This window comes from Anastrepha ludens, chromosome 6 (assembly GCF_028408465.1).
Source record: "Anastrepha ludens isolate Willacy chromosome 6, idAnaLude1.1, whole genome shotgun sequence".
NCBI classification, from domain to species: Eukaryota; Metazoa; Arthropoda; class Insecta; order Diptera; family Tephritidae; genus Anastrepha; species Anastrepha ludens.
The window spans coordinates 68609299-68628506 of record NC_071502.1 but is presented as its reverse complement, the minus strand read 5'-3'; the positions used below and the strand labels follow the sequence as shown (position 1 = coordinate 68628506).

The 19208-nt window shown below is 38.2% G+C and overlaps 1 protein-coding gene across 6 annotated transcripts in view; it reads right to left on the bottom strand.

The window, feature by feature from the left end:
- Nucleotides 1-135: 135 nt before the first annotated feature.
- Nucleotides 136-19208, bottom strand: part of LOC128866255 (uncharacterized) — a 229320-nt gene continuing 210247 nt past the window's right edge. For 4 of the 6 annotated variants that reach the window (XM_054106842.1, XM_054106838.1, XM_054106839.1 and 1 more), the window contains 8 exons: nucleotides 18638-19111; nucleotides 18025-18465; nucleotides 17518-17942; nucleotides 17309-17456; nucleotides 17024-17237; nucleotides 10692-10909; nucleotides 10084-10247; nucleotides 136-3740 (listed from right to left, as the gene is read on the bottom strand). In XM_054106842.1, coding sequence (XP_053962817.1) covers nucleotides 3009-3740; nucleotides 10084-10247; nucleotides 10692-10909; nucleotides 17024-17237; nucleotides 17309-17456; nucleotides 17518-17942; nucleotides 18025-18465; nucleotides 18638-19111 — 2816 coding nt within the window. In that variant the 3' untranslated portion in view covers nucleotides 136-3008. Of the gene's footprint in view, nucleotides 3741-7736; nucleotides 8076-10083; nucleotides 10248-10691; nucleotides 10910-17023; nucleotides 17238-17308; nucleotides 17457-17517; nucleotides 17943-18024; nucleotides 18466-18637; nucleotides 19112-19208 lie in introns of all 6 variants that reach the window. The other 2 variants (XR_008454924.1, XM_054106843.1) reach the window with 2 other exon arrangements.

The following is a 19208-nucleotide window of genomic DNA, read 5'->3' as shown; positions in this document are numbered from 1 at the left end:
TGAGTTAGATTATTTGAGGAATTCCGGTAAAAATGAATTGATATTGTTTCTCCATAAAAACATGTTGTACTCTCATGTTTTTCTTTGATTTAATTGTACTCAATCAGTCGTAATTAAAAAACAGTTAGATTTTTTAGAGTTTATTCCCTTTATTTGTTTTATTTACAGGTAACTAGCAAATGTCACATGCCATTAAATATATTACAACATTGTATTATATAAATAAACGCAATATGCTTAGATACAAATCGTCTAAAATATAGGGTTTAATTAAAATTTGCATTACGCTTCTTTGTTTACAAAATAGGTGACTATGTGTTACTCTTTGTGATGAGCTCTCAAACAAGTGTCCTTTACTACTAAAAATTTCATTATAATTAAAATTTCTCCAAGTTTCAATTTTTATAAATTTTAATGAAACTGTTTTAGTGTATAAAGTATCAACCCATTTCCAGGCACAAAAAATGTTTCCAAAAATAAAAAATAATAATATTTAGAAAAATATTAAGAATTTATTTAAAATAAAATAATATTTTCTTACTACAATATATTTTCTAATATGTCACAAAAAGAAAATTTGCACATTCAGCTAAAAATATTAATTTTTATAGAATCTTTAAAACTCTAAACTCTAAATTTAAAATTGTAGTTAAACCGCAAAATTATTATTTTTTTTTCATTTAACTCTACATTGACATGTTAAGCCTTGAGAAACTTTCTGCACGAAAAAGAGCTGTTCAAAGGCGTAAGTTAGAAAGTAAAGGAAAAGTTATTTTTATTTAGGCCTTTCGAAAGTTTTTATAGAAAAAATTGTTTTATTGAATAGTACGCATTAAAAATTGACTTTATGAACGCTGTTGCTAGCGCCCATAATTCAAAGCAAAGCGGACTTTTAAAGAAGTACCAATTATTCTTAAATTATAAGTATATGAAGCTGTCACAAGGTTGCTTTGAACTTCAAAACCATACATGGTTATAAGGTTCAGAATCCAATTCCAATTCCAATCCATATAATTTTTGTAGGGTTATAAAAAATACTTCAATTAAATTTATTATTTGAAACAATTTATATACAAATTTTCTACGTAAATATGTATACAGTTTATATGTAACTTATTTTTATTAATATTTATTCTTATACCTCAATTATGTAAATATATATACTTTTTTATTTGTAGTGCCTTAAATATTTCAAAGGCGTTATTTTGTTTTTAAATATATTTTAACAAAAAAAAATGACTACTGACGCTTCAACGTTCTAATGCGTAAAAATCTAAACACTTTTTAATGATTATTTTTCTGTAAAAGCATGTTTTGATATCTCTCATACGCATTTTCATTATTTATAAAGATCTTCAAACCTAGCTGGTTTATATTAAAATTCGGTATATGGTAGAATTTATTATAGCGGTCTTCAGATCGAGTTTAGTAGATTAAATTGTATTAATATTCATTTAGAGACCTTGAAGCGACGAAAAGAATGACAAACAAAACAGTTGTTGCAATACCGAATTACGCTTGTCGCCTCGTTAACTCAGTGTTAGTTTCTTTGATATTCCGAAAATCTGACAATAGAAAAACACATGGAATACAACGAAGTATTTTAATTTTGTAATTTTTCTGATTACTGAATCGGCTAACTTTGGATAATGCATCAGATGTTTTCTATTCACGTTCACTCGGGGCGTTTAAATGAATAAATCAGTATATAATTAATTCATGATATTTTATAGAAAATATTACAAAAGTTACTTCATGTTTCTTCTTAAAAAAAAAAAAAACAGGCTGACTTGTCATCCGAGAAAAAATAAATCATTTCGTGCAATTTACTGAATTACGCAAAACCGGAATCGTTAAATTTACAAAACTTGTAGTTTTTACTGAAATTTTTTACAAAATTTTATTTACTTAATGCGATCTATGAAATTTAATAACTTGGTTTTTATACCCCTCATGTAAATCTTTTTTATGGAAGGTATTTGGGCTGATAATTTTGAAATTTACTAGAATTCGTTGGTTTAAGACTAACGCATCATCAATACCCTTATACTATAAACTGTTTTTACAAAATTTATAGAATTTCTTAATTTCGAATTATAAAAGTACAAGCTCGGTCTGAATACCACAAATGCAAATATATTTTAGTGAAGGTATTCACGCTGACCAAATGATATTTGTATTTTTTGCTAGCATTCATTTTGATAACATTAACGCATCATGAATACCCTTATAGTTTAAACTATTTTGTTTTCAAAATTTATCTAATGCCTTATATAAAATGTATCGACTTGGCCCGAAAAATTTTTTTGTAAATATATTTTTGTTCCAGGTGTTCACGGTGACCTATTTACAGTTTGCGATATTTTTTTTTTTAATTTGATGTTAAAATATTAGTGCAATAAATGGCAGACAAAATTTAGCTATTTTTGAATTGAAGGTTTCACTAAATTTTTTTTTTTACGATTATCAAGTAAGGTACGCAGTGTGAATACCCATATATTATTAACTGTTTTTAAATAAATAAATTTGTTATTTCATTTTTATAGTTGTATGCGTAAAAGTGTTCTTAACTGTATACTATTCAATGTGTATTTCATAAATAACTCATTTCCCCCAGATTCACGCATTTTGCTTGAGGTATTTTTCAGCTGCTTGAATACCCCTTACGCACCGACTTTTACGATCTAAATGTACGCATATGCATACAAATTGATAGATATAACTATTGATTGGATTCGCTTGACTAAATTATTTGTGGCTAGCTGCAATGGATTAAATGATATACCCCTTTCTTCCGCGAAATAAGCAATTGTATGTAGTTTCTTTCCACTTTATGGCCGGAAGGAAGTCGAATCATTTTTCCCAAGTTTCCTTTGTAAAGTATTCCATTCAACCGCTGTGCGAATTCACTTTCAGGGTACGCATTCCCGATATATACATACTCGTACATATATAAATATATATGTATTTCCATCTCCCTCACAAAATCGTTCACCTTCACTTGTCCCTCAATGATTCGGATCCTTATTGTAGTCCACATATACTCGCACTACTTCGCCCGAGTATTTGCGTTGCGATGGCATGAAGTAAAAGTCTGGCGTATCGGCGCCACCGTTCGAACTCATGCGCGGATCTTCACGCGACCGCGAGCCATCACGATAAGGCCGACTGTTGCGTTCGTCACGCGGATTCGATCCTGCTGCTGCGGCTGCAGCTCGATGCCCGCGTCGCTCTTGCGTATAGTAGCCTGATGGTTGCATATTGGCACGATGTTGTTGTTGTGCTTGTTGGCGCGGCAGTGAATAGGCGCGTTCGGCATATGAGCTGCGCGAATAGGGGCCACCGCGTTCGTTGCTGCGATCGCCTTCGTAGCGATCATAATGACCGTTCTCAGTGACTGCTGCAGCTATATTGCCGGTGCTGCGCTGTACGCGGCCATTGCTGCGATAGTCGTGCGTGCCGTTTTCGTACTGATTGCGACTGCGTGACTGATGACCGCCATTATGACCATTTGTGCCTTCGTGGTAGAGTTGCGATTTATTGGTGGGTGAATGTGACATGAGTAGTGTAGTCTGTTGGCTGTTCGAGTTGGAGGAACGGTTACGTGACTTTTCCTTGCCTGTAGCGATGACAGTTGTCGATGTGGTAATGTTTTTCTCTTCGGTCTCACCGTAGGGGTCGAAGGCGTAGTTCGTGTTCGAGGCGAATTCTTTCCAAGGAGAGTTTTGTATGAGTGTGTCCTAGAAGAATAGCGGTAAAGAAAGTGTTATTTTTTGTTATTATTTAGGGTGTGCGTAGGTCAAAAACCAGTCAGCATAATGGGTTATTTTTATTAACATTCAAACTTATAATTTTGTTTTTAGACGCTGAACATGGAAAATATATTGGACGAAAGTCACAACGACTGCGGTTAGAAACAGCACGAATTAATGGCAGCATTGCAAAAGTGCATACATAAATACATATATATGTACAACTCACTAGTTTAAAGCATTAGGCAGCAAATACAACAGGTATGCATACATACATATGCTTATACAAATTCCCAACAACATAAATATGTTTCAAGTAACCAGTCATACATTTTGATTGTTGCTATTTTGTAACATTCAATAAATTATATACATATTTATTAAAATATGAATAAATACATTACGTATATATGTGTATATGTGAATATAAGTTTTTATAAGACCAATTACACTTATTACAAGTTAATTCATAAAATTTGTTATCAAAATCTAAAAAAGTCAGCCATTGCTTAGGTTATCCCCTTACTGGTAAACTCAAAATTGCTTTGTTTATGGAATATCAAGTGGATTATTAACAGCATTGCGATATACCGAAACTTTCTAGTAACTCTCAATAATATCAGGTCAGTCCATATATTAGCGAATATTGGCAATCCTGTACAAATAAATTCAAGGCGAGTGTCTGTTTTTTTGATTTACGTGAAAAATTCACCATTTATCGCAGATCGCTTTTCTGAAAACGGCCTCGAAAATTGCATTGTAAATTTGTATTAAAATATGTTGCATACTACGAGGCTTAAAATGTGTTATTGAATATGATCTAACAACGATTTATTAAAAGTTTTTTTAAGTGTATAACGAAATTTAAAAGGCATTCTTTAATAAACGCAATAATTTCAATTTATAGTTATGTTACGCAGAGTAAGGAAGATCTGTAAGCGTAATTATTAAAATGAGATCATCTTCTGTGTCATATGGTGAATTGAAAGGGGAGCTTCTAAATCGAGTAATATCGAATTTAGTCAATTTCTCTTTTAATTACTGAAATATCTAGTTTTTTGTATTATTGAAAAATACCGCTGTATGAGAAGTAGTCGTAGCTGTTGTCTGATATCTCCCATTTTTAATACCAGGGCTACTTTTCATAAAAGAAACTTATGCAAAGAGTTTCGCTAAGATATCTTATTTTTAAGTTTAAGTTTAAATTAAAATTTGTATTTAGAATTTTTTTATTATTATGATAGATCTCAACAACACTTTTGAAATTTTTCTTAACCAGCTTAAACTAAAGATGTGTATAAAATTTCAATATCAAAGTAGTACTTCTTCTTTACTCTTTTTCCCGAAAAATGTATGAAGGGTGGAATGCCTGTGCGACATGACCACAGCAGAACTTTAATATTACGACTTTTTAATCGGCCTTGAATATAACTTGCTTAGTCCAGTTAGAAGTATGTTTTTAGCATAGGTCGGAGTCAGAGCTTGCCAAACAATAGATTGACCACCACCATCTTCAAGTTGTTTTTGCATGCAGTCAGATCAAATAATTCAAACTTAAAACGACCCGCACATTTTTTGGCATTAGGTGCAAGTTGGAAAATAGTTTCACCAAACAATAGAACACCTTATGGTTAATTAAGTCTCCAATGGCGAACCAATCTGCTCCATGCTTTACGATTTTTGCACTTTTAGTTTTAATGAAATCAGTGGGTTTTTAGCAACAGATTGACTTTTATAGCCCATATGGTCGGAGTATACACCTTCGCCCACCCTGCCCTCGAGCTGGATAGACTTGCCCTGTCTTACATCGTCCCGTTCTCACTCTTCCCTTGAAGGTAGGAGGGTCGTGAGCGTTGTAATGGCAAGTGTGGGCGGGAGTGAATAGTCCACCAATCCGGGAACCTCCGAAGTACCAGCCAGGATTTTGTCGTGACCGTATCTCTTATTTGACCACTTACTTAGAGTGTTCAGCCTTATTGCCGTACTACGCGTGATATATTTTGCCTGCGGATCTACCGGCAGGAAGTTTAATGTCGCACATACTCGAATGCTTTCGATGGTGTGGTTGACATCGCGCCAGTTATGAGAACAGATGCTAGTCTTTGAACCTTGTCAAGTTTTTTGATGTTCACACCCTTCTCAAGGGCATTCCACCATATTACAATGCCATAGTAGAGAATAGGCCTAACCACTGCTGTGTACAGCTAGTGTATCATTCTGGGTTCCAATCCCAATTTCTTTCCAATTAGCCTTCCGCAGGTGTACAATGCCATCATAGATTTGCGTACTCTATCTGCGACTGTGAGCCCCCAATTTAGATTCCTATCCAGTACAAGTCCTAGATATTTCGCCTTTTCTGTTACTCTAAGTGCTTTCCCTCCTAGGAATATGTGTTTAAGAGCAGGTGTTTTATGTTTTCTGCTAAATAAATAGTATCAGATCCGTTTTTTTTCGAATTTACTTCAAGTCCTCGACTTTACACCAAAGTGCTAGTCTGTTGAGAGATCTTTGTTGAAGATCGCATAATGTTGGAAGGTGTTTCTCCGAGATTGTTATAACAATATCATCGGCATATGAGATTATTTTCCCTCCCATTTTTTCAAGTTCTTGAAGAATATTATTGGCAGGTAAGCTCCACAAAAGTGGAGAGATTACGCCACCTTGGGGTGTACCCCTGATCGGGAATTTCTTAGTGGATATGTCACTCAAATTTGCGCTTATTGTTCGCCTAGTTAGCATTCGTTCTATAAACGAGACTGGTGCACTGTTTACTCCCATTATATGAAGTGATTTCTCAACCGTGTCAACTAGCGTGTGGAGCGCTGTGAGAGGCTGATTTGCCTCTGCTGTATGCGTGTTGGGACGGTAATAGCTTGTTGCAAATTTCTCCCTTTGATATGCATATCTAGCAAACGCTCTAGGGCTGATAGAAAGGATGATAATCTAATCGGCCTAAAGTCCTTCGGCTTCGTATGTGTGGTTTTCCCTCCCTTGGGAATGAATACCACTTTTACTTCTGCCCATTTTTGGGGATATAATTGAGTCGTATCGCCGCCTCGAAGATTAAGGCGAGTATAGGTGCGATCATATCTCTTGTATGTTGCAGATCAGCGGGGATGGCCATAGAGTATATATTATATAATATAAATATTTATATTAGTTGAGTAAATTTAAAAGATACTTACAAACAACACAAACTATACAGCAAGCAACAAAAACACTTAAAATTAAATTAAATAAATAATATATCTAAGCATATTAAGGTGGTCCACAAAAAGTTGGAACTCTGAAAAAAAAAAAAATTTATCAATTGAAGATATTAATTTTTAGCTATTTTGGATGAAATTAACGAAAACTGACTTTGCTCGTATGAAATACAAGGTCATTTCGGCTCTTTTAAATATAAACCGAATAAAAAAGTGCATGCCTTTTCTTTTCCAACAAAAAAGTATCCCTAATAATGACAAAAATGTAGTGATTCGACTTTTAGTGGGTCACCCTAATGCATACTATATTCTATAATACATAAATATGTTTGTATATATAAACAAATCAAGTTACTTGAAAACCAATAACAAAATAGCAAAAAACAAATGCTGACTGGCTTTTTGGCACTATGCATACATACATACATAGGTGAACATATAAGTGATATAAATGTGAACAGAAGAAATAAATGGAGAGGGATGAAAATCACATAAAGGTTAATACAGAACTGAAGAGAAAGAAGTAAAAAGATAAAGAGATACGTTAGCTAAAAGAAACATAAAAGCAAAATAATATTTAATGAATTAAACTTTGACAACAAGTCGGAAATTAATAACAAATCATTTGCAAACATTTTGATGAAAATAGACGTTATAATAAAAAATGAAAATTTCAAATTAAAATGAAGAGAAGTTTATTTAATTCAAATTAGTCGTATACAGAAAGATGTGTTAGAGGGATTTTTTTTGTATTTTTGTTTAATTTTTTATTAATTACCAATGCAACTTGTGAGTTCGAATCGCTTGGGACATTTCACTATAATTGCGCTAGTGGCTTAATCAAATCCTTCAGGTATTTTTAGTGCATTCTCATTATCAGGTAATTCATTTGGTTCAGTTTTTATATGCAAGTACAATAATTTGAGCACACATATGTGTGCTTATACATATACATATATATGTATGTATGTATGTAAACGATAGCGGTTTTTATTTTCTAATTTTGTTTTTGGCTTCGGATTTATGTATTTCAAAGTTCGCTAGAGGGTTGATGGTAGCGTTGTTGGTGTAGCCGTTGCTGGTATATCCGCCATTCATCGGGTATTACGTAAACAAGCTTTAAATATGGTTATACAATGAATTCGACATTAATTATGGGATGGGAAAGTTTAGAAAAAAATTATTCGTTGGGTAAAAAGTCATGTGGTACATAAATATGTAATATGCATGTATGTATGTGGGTTTGGAATCGTGCGAGAGCGTTTTATTTGTATACATGTATGTATGTATGTATATGTAATTTGTGAGTACATGGACACTACATATGTGCGATTTCACAAAACGATATGCTTACGGTGTTACACCACATTAAAATTAATTTAAGTAACAAAAAGTGGATTAATGTAAAGTAGAGTGGATTGTAGTGAGACGGGATTTATTTCAGCATAATAAAATTGGTATTTTTGCAAGTATTTTATTGTAGTTTATTAATTAACTACCTCAAAAAGCATTTTTTTGAAAACACACAATTTTTAGAAGTTATTGAAATTGTAAAAAAACTGTGCTATTTAGAATTTCAAAAAATTATGGGGTATTGTGAAACCAAATCAAGCGCGAAAATAGCATAAGCCAGCATTTTGTTTGCTAGTTCATTTTTATTACAATTAGAAGAAAATATAACAACATTTTTTTTATGAATTTGATGCTTTTTGGATCTGCCATTTTGTGTCTGGGCATTTTTTGGCTAACTCAATTAGAATGTCTCATTTACCATCAAATAAACTGTATCCTTTTTATTCCATTCCATCTGATAATAACGTGCAACTGCCGCCGATAGCCTCTTTTTGCTCCAATTAGAAATTGTGATTTCAAACTTGCCAGAAATAATGCTGTTCATGAAAAATCGAAGCGCATCTACGACATCGTTGATTCGAATGGTTCTTCATCTCATAGGGCAACATTTTAAACCACTCCCCTTTAAACTGATTCACAGACGATTCCAAGTTGAATTTAAGGTTGAAAGAAGGCTTATTTCATCAGAAATCCGCCCTCAGACTTAAATTGGAGCTTTTTGATTGTTCGAGTGTATTTGAGGCGGAGATATTCACCATAAAACAGTGACTACGATTTTACGAAATTTCGATATATGACATTGGATTGATCTGGTATGAAGGTACATAGGTATATCACTTCAGCTGCATTCCGTACATTCTTTTTTAGAAAATTTTGCAGTTGAGAGCCAAGTGAGAACCAAGTCCGTAGGCGCAATTTGCCCGGGAATGTCTGAGTTCCACTTTGATTGCTACTAAGTAGGGTTTCCCAATAAAGATGTTATTTTGATATTCAAAGAAAAATGCTATTTTTTAATATAAATGATCGAAAGTTTATTTCATTATAAAGAGGAAGGTATGCCGTTAATAGTGGAAAATAACACCAGGCAAATGACCACCACGATTACGCTTACAGGACAATATCCTTTTCATGAAATTATCCATAACCGATTTGCAAAGTGGCTGCTCTATGTCTTCGATAGCCTCACGAATTCCATCTTTGAGGTCTTGAATTGTTGGCGTAGACCTTCTCTTTCAGGTGACCTCAAGGAAAAAAGTCGCAAGGTGTTAAATCACAAGATCTCGGTGGCCAATTGTGATCACGTCTTCGAGAGATAACTCGGTCCGGAAACTTTTCCCGTTAAAGATCAATGGTTTCGTTGCTTGTGTGACACTTAGCGCCGTCTTATTGTAAATAAACGTTGTCCAGATCAATACCATCCAATGCCGACCATAAAAAATCGTTAATCATCTCTCGATAGCGCAATCCATTCACCTGTAACACCTGTTATTGGAAAACCCTTTACTAGTATTTTATTATGAAGCTGTGAAGTGTGTCCAGGCAAAGTAAAATTGCAGGAAAATGTAGGACTGATTAGATAGCTTTCTGCCGGGTAGTGAAAAGCTTCTGATCGAATGTGGTTATCAGCTATTAAAGCTCTCTGCTATCTAAGAGATATCCATGCGGTACGTCTCTTCATCCCTTCGACGTATTCATCGATTTGTCTCAAAATACCCCATAACTCATCTTAACCCACTTGACCGTAATATTTATTTCATTTTGCCTCAACTTACCTTTTGTGTTTTATTTTTACGTGATGTCTTGCAGATGGTGCAGATCGCTTGTACCAATGCAATGAATACCAAAGCGGCTATCAAGCCAAGCACTATGTACAATCGTACTTCGGAGAGTTCGAAGAAGGAAAGTAAAGTTTCATCATCTTTGCTAGATGTTTTATCTGAAATAAGAGAACATCAATATTTAGCATTAATATATAAAAAAATATACCTAGATGATTCAGCTCCCTAAAATCCCTAATCTTACTGTTTGTGCAGATTATTATTTTCTTGTTATTTTAATAACAAAGCACGGGCATATATCGATTATTTGCTGGAAGAGCATCATATTAAAAAAATATATGTATATAGATAAGTATTCAGAATTACCATCAGCTCCTCTTTTATGCTGTGTAAAAACTTCAGCGATACCTATTAATAACAGTATTTCATTATATGAAAATATATATGTATATCCTTTTGCTTAGGAAAGCATAGTAAATTGAAAACTCGGAAGTCGTTAATCTCGAATTTGAAATTTTTTGAGCTGTGACGTTCCTTTACCGAGGAGAGGATATGCCCTATATTATCTTAAAAAGTTACGTATACGCCACACCAGCACTTACATTCTAATGCTTCGAAGTCCAAGAATTGTGCATCCACAGCTAGCGAGCCCACTTTGCCGGTAGAAATTTTATCTTGTAAGGCTGCTCTTACAATATCACCGCTCTTAGCCGATTCACTGCTATCTGAACCGACTGTATTTGTCGCCAACGCATGTCCTTTCTCATAATCAGCCTTATCGAACATAGCTTGCAATTTGGCAATCATTGTTGTGCCTTGTCTGTGAAAGCAAAATAAAGAACGAAACATATATTAATAAAATATTTCAGAAAGAAATTAAAAATATGCATGCGTATAATTTTTTCCTAAAGTTGAAGAAGAGAATTTGATAACAAATTGGCATAGATGCAGATATTATAATTCCGTGCGGTAATAATCAACTGTTTTGGTTATACAGAAAAAAATCATATGCACGGGAAGTTATTTCTGTAGTAATAATAGTGATATTGATATGAATATCAAACAAATATAGTACAATAATCTTGATTAAAATTTTCTAATGAAATATTTGAAAAAACTGTTGGCATGAAGGTGAATCTCAGCTGATTTCTGTGCTTCTTTCACCTTGAATTTCAGAATGCCAGCATGAAATGAATGACAAAAGGCCGTTATATTTTATTACCATTATACTTTTTATGCATAGATCCACCTTGGTTTGGATTTTCATAATTTAACAATTTCATATAAATAGCTGATTTTTCTAGTGTGAATAGAGGCACTAGAGGAAGATGGTTCCATATGTAAAAGCCCACACAAGTTGCGAAAGTTACTGATCGCCAATTACTTGAAGGTGGCCAGGACGATTCTTCTGCATATGGTTCAAGCAGCTCACAAAGTCCGGGATTAGCACACGTATCCTCTGGGTAGCTTCCGAACACCCGTTCGGGAGTGAGCTAACGTGAGAAGGCGAAACATTCTAGCATAGCTAGTTGTGCGCTGGTCTTGGCACCCGTCACTTAAAAATCTCCCGCAATGAAAAGATTAAAAAAGCCTCAGATGAGACCCCCATATACTGATGACGACCACTGCAAACGAACTAAGGAATACGATTTGAGGGCATGTACCTGGAATGTCCCGTCCCTTAATGGGGAAGGTGCCTCTGCTCGGCTGGTTGATGTGGTCGTGAGAGTAAAGACTGACATCACTGCCATTCAAAAGATACGATGGACGGGACAAGGCAAGAAAAGCGTAGGACCTTGTGACGTCTAATACAGCTGTCATGTAAAGGAGCGCAAATTCGGTGTTGGATTTGGTGTGAGAGAGAGACTTCGTCGCCAAGTACTGTCGTTCACTCCAGTGGACGAGCGTCTCGCAATAATCCGCATCAAAGCCCGTTTTTTTAACATCTCGCTCATTTGCGCCACACGCTTCGACGAAACAAAGGGACGATGCAACCAAAGATTCCTCCTATGAGCGCTTGGAACGCTCCTATGAGCACTACCCTCGCCACGATATAAAAATCGTTCATGGTGATTTCAACGCCAGGGTGGGCAAGGAAGGAATTTTTGGTCTCACAGTCGGAAAACTCAGCCTGCACAACGAACCATCCGGTAACGGACAGAGGCTGATCGACTTCGCCAGGGCCCGAAACATGGTAGTCTGCAGCACCAGATTCCAGTATAAGAAGATTCACCAAGCCACCTGGCTGCCTCCTGGTCGAAAAACACGAAACCAGATCGATCATGTTGTGATAGATGGAATACACGCTTCTAGTGTATTAGGTGTACGTACGATCCGAGGACCCAACATCCACTCGAATCACTACCTTGTTGCAGCCAAACTGAGCACACGCCTCTGTGCAGCAAAAAACGTACATCTAACTAGCTGCAATCACAACAGACAGCCAGAAGATTCGCCACGACTCTCACTCTTCTCTCAGAGAGTACTGCCCAACAAACCGGAATGCGCGAACAATGGATCGGATGGAATCGGATTTCGGCTAGCCCAAAAAAACAGTTGGTACGACGAGGAATGTCATGCTGCCGCAAAAGAAAGGATGCCGCCTATAGAGCCACGCTACGATTGGGCGCAACGCGAACCATGTGGGATCGCTACCGAGAGCTAAGAAAAGAAGAGAGACGTATTATCCGAAGGAAGAGACGAGAGGCTGAAATACGTGAGTGCGAGGAGCTTGAGATGCTGGCCAATAGGAACAACGCCCGAAAATTCTACCAGAAAGTTCGGCGGCTTACAGAAGGTTTTAAGACCGGGGCGTTTTCCTGTAAGAACAAAGACGGCGATCTGGTGACTGAAACCCGAGGCATACTTGAATTATGGAGGGAACACTTCTCAAACCTGTTCAACAGTGATAACTGCGCAAGTCACAGATAATGTGAAGATCCCGATACCCCAAGCGTTGACGACGGAATTGTCGTTCCGCTATCCGACCATGTCGTGGTGAGAATAGTAATAAACAAAGTCGCGGGCGCCGACGGACTGCCGGCTCAGCTATTCAAACATGGCGGCGAGGAGCTAGTAAGGTGCATGCATCTGCTTCTATGCAAAATATGGTCGGATGAAAGCATGCCTGCCATTTAAGTGGAATTTCAGTGTGCTCTGCCTAATCCATAATAAGAAGGACGATCCTGCAATCTTTGCCAATTACCGCGGGATTAGTCTTCTTAATATCGCCTATAAGGTTTTAGCGAGCATATTGTGTGAAAGACTGAAGCCAACCGTCAACCAAATGATTGGACCTTATCAGTGCGGCTTTAGTCCTGGAAAGTCTACCTTCGACCAAATACTCACAATACGCAAAATCTTGGAAAATACCCATGAAAGGAGAATCGAAACACACCATCTTTTCGTCGATTTCAAAGCTGTATGCCGGAATGTCTGAATTTGTGACTTGTTTAACCTGATGTTGGAGAGATTGTATGAGCCGCGTATTGACATCATCGGCCTTAACAACCGCGCTGCTAGTTCTGCCTTTTCCAAACTGGATAAAGAGGCAAAGCGAATGGGTCTGGTGGTGAACGAGAACAAAACGAAGCACCTCCTGTCTTCAAACAAACAGTCGGCGCACTCGCGTATCGGCACCCACGTCACTGTTAACAGTTATAATTTCGAGGTTGTAAAAGACTTCGTATATTTAGGAACCAGCATTAACACCTATAATAATGTCAGCCTTGAAATCCAACGTAGACTCTCTCTTGTCAACAAGTGTTACTTTGGACTAAGTAATACTCTACAAGGCTCTCATTATGCCCGTCCTAACGTATGGCGCAGAAGCGTTGGCGATGACAACATCCAATGAAGCAACGCTTGGAGTGTTTGAGGGAAAGATTCTGCGCAAGATTTTTGGACCTTTGCACATTGGCAATGACGAATATCGCAGGCGATGAAACGATGAGCTGTGTGAGCTTTACTTCGACATAGACATAGCGCAGCGATTAAAGATCCAGAGGCTACGTTGGCTGGGTCATGTCGCCCGAATAGATACATACAAACGCTTTGGCTCTGAAAGTATTTGATGTGGTACCAACTGGTGGTAGCAGAGGAAGAGGAAAGCCTCCTTTGCGTTGGAAAGATAAGGTGGAGAAGGACTTGGCTTCACTTGATGTGTCCAACTGGCGCTAATCGCGTAAGCTGCCGATAATGTCAAAGATATCGGCGTACGCAAGGAGCTGGACACATTTGTAGAAAATAGTGTCATTACGAGAAACACCTGCTTTTCGGAGCTTCCCGTCCATCACGAAGTTGAAGAGATTGCATGACAGTGGATCGCCTTGTCTGAAACCTCGAACGGTATTGAATGGCTCGGAGAGGTTATTTCCTACCTTGACGGATCTGGTTGTGTTGCTCAACGTCATTCTGCAAAGCCGTATGAGCTTCGCTGGTATATCGAACTCAGACATGGTGTCGTACAGGCAATCCCTTATCGGGCTATCGAACACAGCTTTATAGTCGACAAAGAGATGATGGGTGTCGACTTGCTTTTCATGGGTATTTTCCAGGATTTGGCGTAATGTAAAGATCTGGTCGATGGTGGACTTACCACGTCTGAAGCCGCACTGATAAGGCCCGATTAGTGTGTTGGCAAACGGCTTAAGTCTTCCACATAGGACGCTAGGCAAGACCTTGTAAGCGATGGTTAGAAGACTGATGCCCCGGTAGTTGGTGCAGATCGTCGGGTACCTTTCTTCAGTACAGGACAAAGAACAGTGAGATTCCAATCGTCGGGCATGCTTTCTGATAGACATATTTTGCAGATGAGCTGATGCATGCTCCCTATCAACACATCGCCGCCAGTCTTGAACAATTCAGCGAGCAAGCCGTCAGCGCCAGCCGCTTTGTTATTCTTGAGCCGCTGAATGGCAACTCTGACTTCGTCATGACTAGGTGGTGGAACGTCCAAATTATCGACGATTGGAGGTATCTGGTCATCTTCTACTGGGGCGGAATTATGTGCGTCACCGCCAGCAAGTAAATTGCAGAAGTGTTCCCTCCATAAGAAAAATGTTTTTCTTAATTTTAGTGTTTCACCGAGATTTGAACCTGCATTCCAAATGGCAGCCACGCACCAAACCATTCGGTTACGGCGACCGCCGCACTTGCGCCAATGTTTTTTCAAATCTTCGAAGCACTTCAAAAAATCATGTTTTTTATCTTGTTCAGCTCCTCCTTCGGTGCCGTCTTTATCTCGTCAATCGTAGCGTAGCGGGAAAAATAAAAAGTCTGAGGAGACCAGATCTGGGGAATACGGTGGCTGCGGCATCATTAGTGTGTTGTTTTTGGCCAAAAAGTCGCGCACAAGAAACGATGTGTGAGCAGGGGCGTTATCGTGATGCAAGAGACAATTTTTGTTCTTCCACAAATCCAGGGCAAATCCATTTCTGGCGGATTGTTTCGCGCAAATTGCGCTTAACTTGCAGGTAATATTCCTTATTAAGCGTTTTACCCTGTGTCAAGAACTCATGATGCACAATGCCCCTGCAATCGAAGAAAACGGTAAGCAAAAATTTTACATTCGACCGAACTTGGCGCGCTTTTTCCGTCTTGGTTCGTGCGGCAGCTTCCACTGGGATGATTAAACTTTGGTTTCCACGTCATAACCATAAACCCACGATTCGTCACCAGTTATGACCCTCTGGAGTAAATTTGGGTCGTCGCGGACAGAGTCCAACATCTCATTAGCAATGTTTATGCGATGCTGCTTTTGGTCGAAATTGAGCAGTTTTGGTATCAATCGATGTGTCTAAGTCCTCAGCAACTTCCCTAACGGTGATTCGACGATTGGCCAATACCATTTCTTCCCTTCACATTTTTTCGTCCTCGAACTGCTCGGCCGTCCGGCACGCTCTTCGTTGTTCACATCTTCTCGGCCTTCTGAGAACATTTTGTACCACCGATAAACGTTGCTTTGGTCCAAAGTAGCTTCTCCGTATGACACAGTTAACATTTGGAATGCATCTGCGCACTTAGTTTCGTTTTTCACACAAAATTTGTTACAGGTTCTTTGATCCATTGCCGAAACACGTGCAAGCAAAACAGCTGTCAACAATTAACTGAACTGACATGAGTACCAACATATCGCCACAAAAAAATCGAAATTCGAATATACGTAACCTGCGAAAATTCAAAACTCGCGATACTTTTTGAACACCCCTCGTAAATGGGTACACAACCAGGTAGTATCTCTAACTACCCTGCTTCAAGCGTAGGGTAGCAGAAACTGCCGCCTTATATACTTGCAAGATCTAGGAGCAGACTATTTAATATGATTCTTACAGTTTCAGTCGTTAATGCAAACCCTACTAAATCTTTGCCCCATAAAAAGTAGGTTGAGACTACGCGTCTTCAAAAGAGGAGCGGCACCATAAAATTATCTCATGGAGAAAAGCAGGTCTAATGAACGCTGCGCAAAAACAGTGGTATTTTTTAAAGCTTAGTCCCTACTTATTGCTGATGGCTTTTCACAGACATAGTTTGGTGTAGAAGTTTTCGCGTACATCTGCGTCCTGTAGTTCTTCCTCAGTTTCTTATCCAAAATTATTTTGTGTGTTAATTTTTGAGAATATACTCGTATTAGTAAGCGCTTCCAAAGATTACAAACTGACTGTCAAGCACACTCTGCTACCGCTGCTTATAAAAAAAAAAACCTTTATCATCAAATACTTTCCAAAATCCTAATACTATGTGCCTGATCAATATGTAAGTAACACCGGAATGATACATTGGTTCAATTTATGTCAGAGTTAGTATCAAAAAGTATAATCCAAAACAATAATCTCAACAGTACTTATAGTAAGTCCCTTCCTCAACTCAATTGATGTGCGTTCATCACGAACACTTTTTTGTGTCGCCATTTCGAATTTGAATTCTGACTACTTACTTCTCAAATCCAACAATTTCGGTCTTATAGTAACCCGGTATACTATTTAGTATGCCATTAAATGAGTCTGAAATCGTAGCAGCCAAGTTGTTGAATTCCACTGTTCCCGGTTGTGGCGCCTCGAAGGATTCAGCTAGATTCATCAGTTTTACGCCAACTGCGTATACAAGACGATTTGGTGCTGGTGTTGCTGTATTATACACGCTCTCGAGTTCTTAAAAGAGAAGACAATATTTGTAGAGACTCAAAAGAGAAGTCCGATTAAATGGTCGGTCAATTTAATACCTTTGCCACAAGACTTAATGCAGACACGTGTAGCCGATATGGTCGGTGTGCGTTCGTGTTTGGCCATTTTCTTGTTTACAGCATGGAATGCGCCACCCAGCACTGGGAAGAATAAATATAAGCAATGATCATCCGTGAATGATAAGTCCTGCAAATGAAAAAAAGTTTTCTTTTAGTTATCAAATTTGTTTAGCATTCAGTTATCGCACCTGCTCATCATTGCTCACACGTTTACGATCGAACTCCAGAATCGTTACACCGTACTCAATGCGTCCTGAAGGGGTACCAACTATATCCTGTCGTACATCCAATTTGGGTGCCCCGTACCCATTTATCCACGTATCCATCAAGAAGGGACGTCCATTCCGATCTACCCAGCCGATGATGGCATCTGTTTGTGACATCTTTTCATCATTGCTGAAGCCGATGCCAGTCCAGGTCTTTGTATTCGACGTCTCAATGTGCCAACGCATCACATCACCGCGACCAATAGTTTCCCATTGGGCATAGTATTCACAAGTGTGGTTTTCTGGCGAGCAATCGCTGGGGTATTTCCAGTGACCCATGCAGTCGTTGTCTAGTAAATTTGTGGAGGCTTCTACTACGCCATCTTTAGTATCAACCTTTTCCTTTTCTGAAATTTTACATAAGAGTATTTAGTTATCGAAAAAATTAAATTTTCGGGCATATACATATGTATGTATATAGTTGCTCACCGAAGAAATTCAATTGTGTAACGCCGCGTTGCATTTTGTGTCCGTGATATTTCAGTTCATCCGGTTGATAGAAATCTTTCACCGACGCTGTTTCTGTTTCAATTCCTGAAGCTGGAATGTGCACATAATGACCAGGTTCTTGGCCCTTCGCCCAGATCACATGTGTTAATGCGTCGTCCAAGGTGTGATCAGTAGATTCAGTTGCGACGAGCTTCTTGCGGAAAATGATTGTGGTTACGCCATTTTCTTCAAAGCCCGTACCTAGTGAAAGGTCCGATTTACCACCGTAGAATTCATCTCGGCGTGGAGTGGAACGATCACGAGTATAATAATCTCCTACACGACTGGCCATACCGCGCGCTGAACCTATAACTATATCAGTGCAATCCATAGGATTGAAGTCGAATTTTGGTGTATATGGGTTCAGTCTTAATTTCGGTTCTATAAAAGATGCAAAGAAATGGTCTAAGCATATATTTTTTTATTTTTAAAAAATTAGGTAAGTATGTAAACAAAATTTGAAATGAAAGGAGCGCTGGGTGCTTGGTGCTGCGTGCAAGGTGCAAGCTGGGAAGTATTATGTGAATATTATACTTAGTGCAGATATATTTACCACTTTTGTTAATAGATTGTTTGGAATTCAGCGTTTTTGTGGAATGCGGCTCCGGTTCAGAAGAAGGTTCCGGCACAGAACTCGGTTCGGGCACCGAATTTGGTTCAGGCTCCGGTTCAGAAGAAGGTTCCGGCACAGAAGAGGGCTCTGGTTCCGAAGATGGCTCAGGTTCAGAATTTGGTTCTGGTTCAGATTTCGGTTGCGGCTCAGGCTTGGGCTCCGCTTCTGACTTTGGTTCCGGTTCTGATTTTGGTTCCGGTTCTGATTTTGGTTCTGGTTCAGCTTTTGGCTCCGGCTCTGCGTTTGGTTTTGGTTCAGCCTCTGGTTCTGGTTCTGAACTAGGCTCTGGTTCTGACTTTGGCTCTGGTTCCGAACTGGGCTCCGGTTCAGAAGCGGGTTCAGGTTCTGACTTTGGTTCCGGTGCAGCCGTTGGTTCAGGTTCCGCCTTGGGCTCGATTTCAATGGTCGTTTCTACTATGTTATTAGTAGTTGCAAAGGGAATAGAATATTTCGGAAGTTTTTGAAGTGCGATTAATACGAGTGGGCCGTGTTTCAATAAAAATTAAGTTAA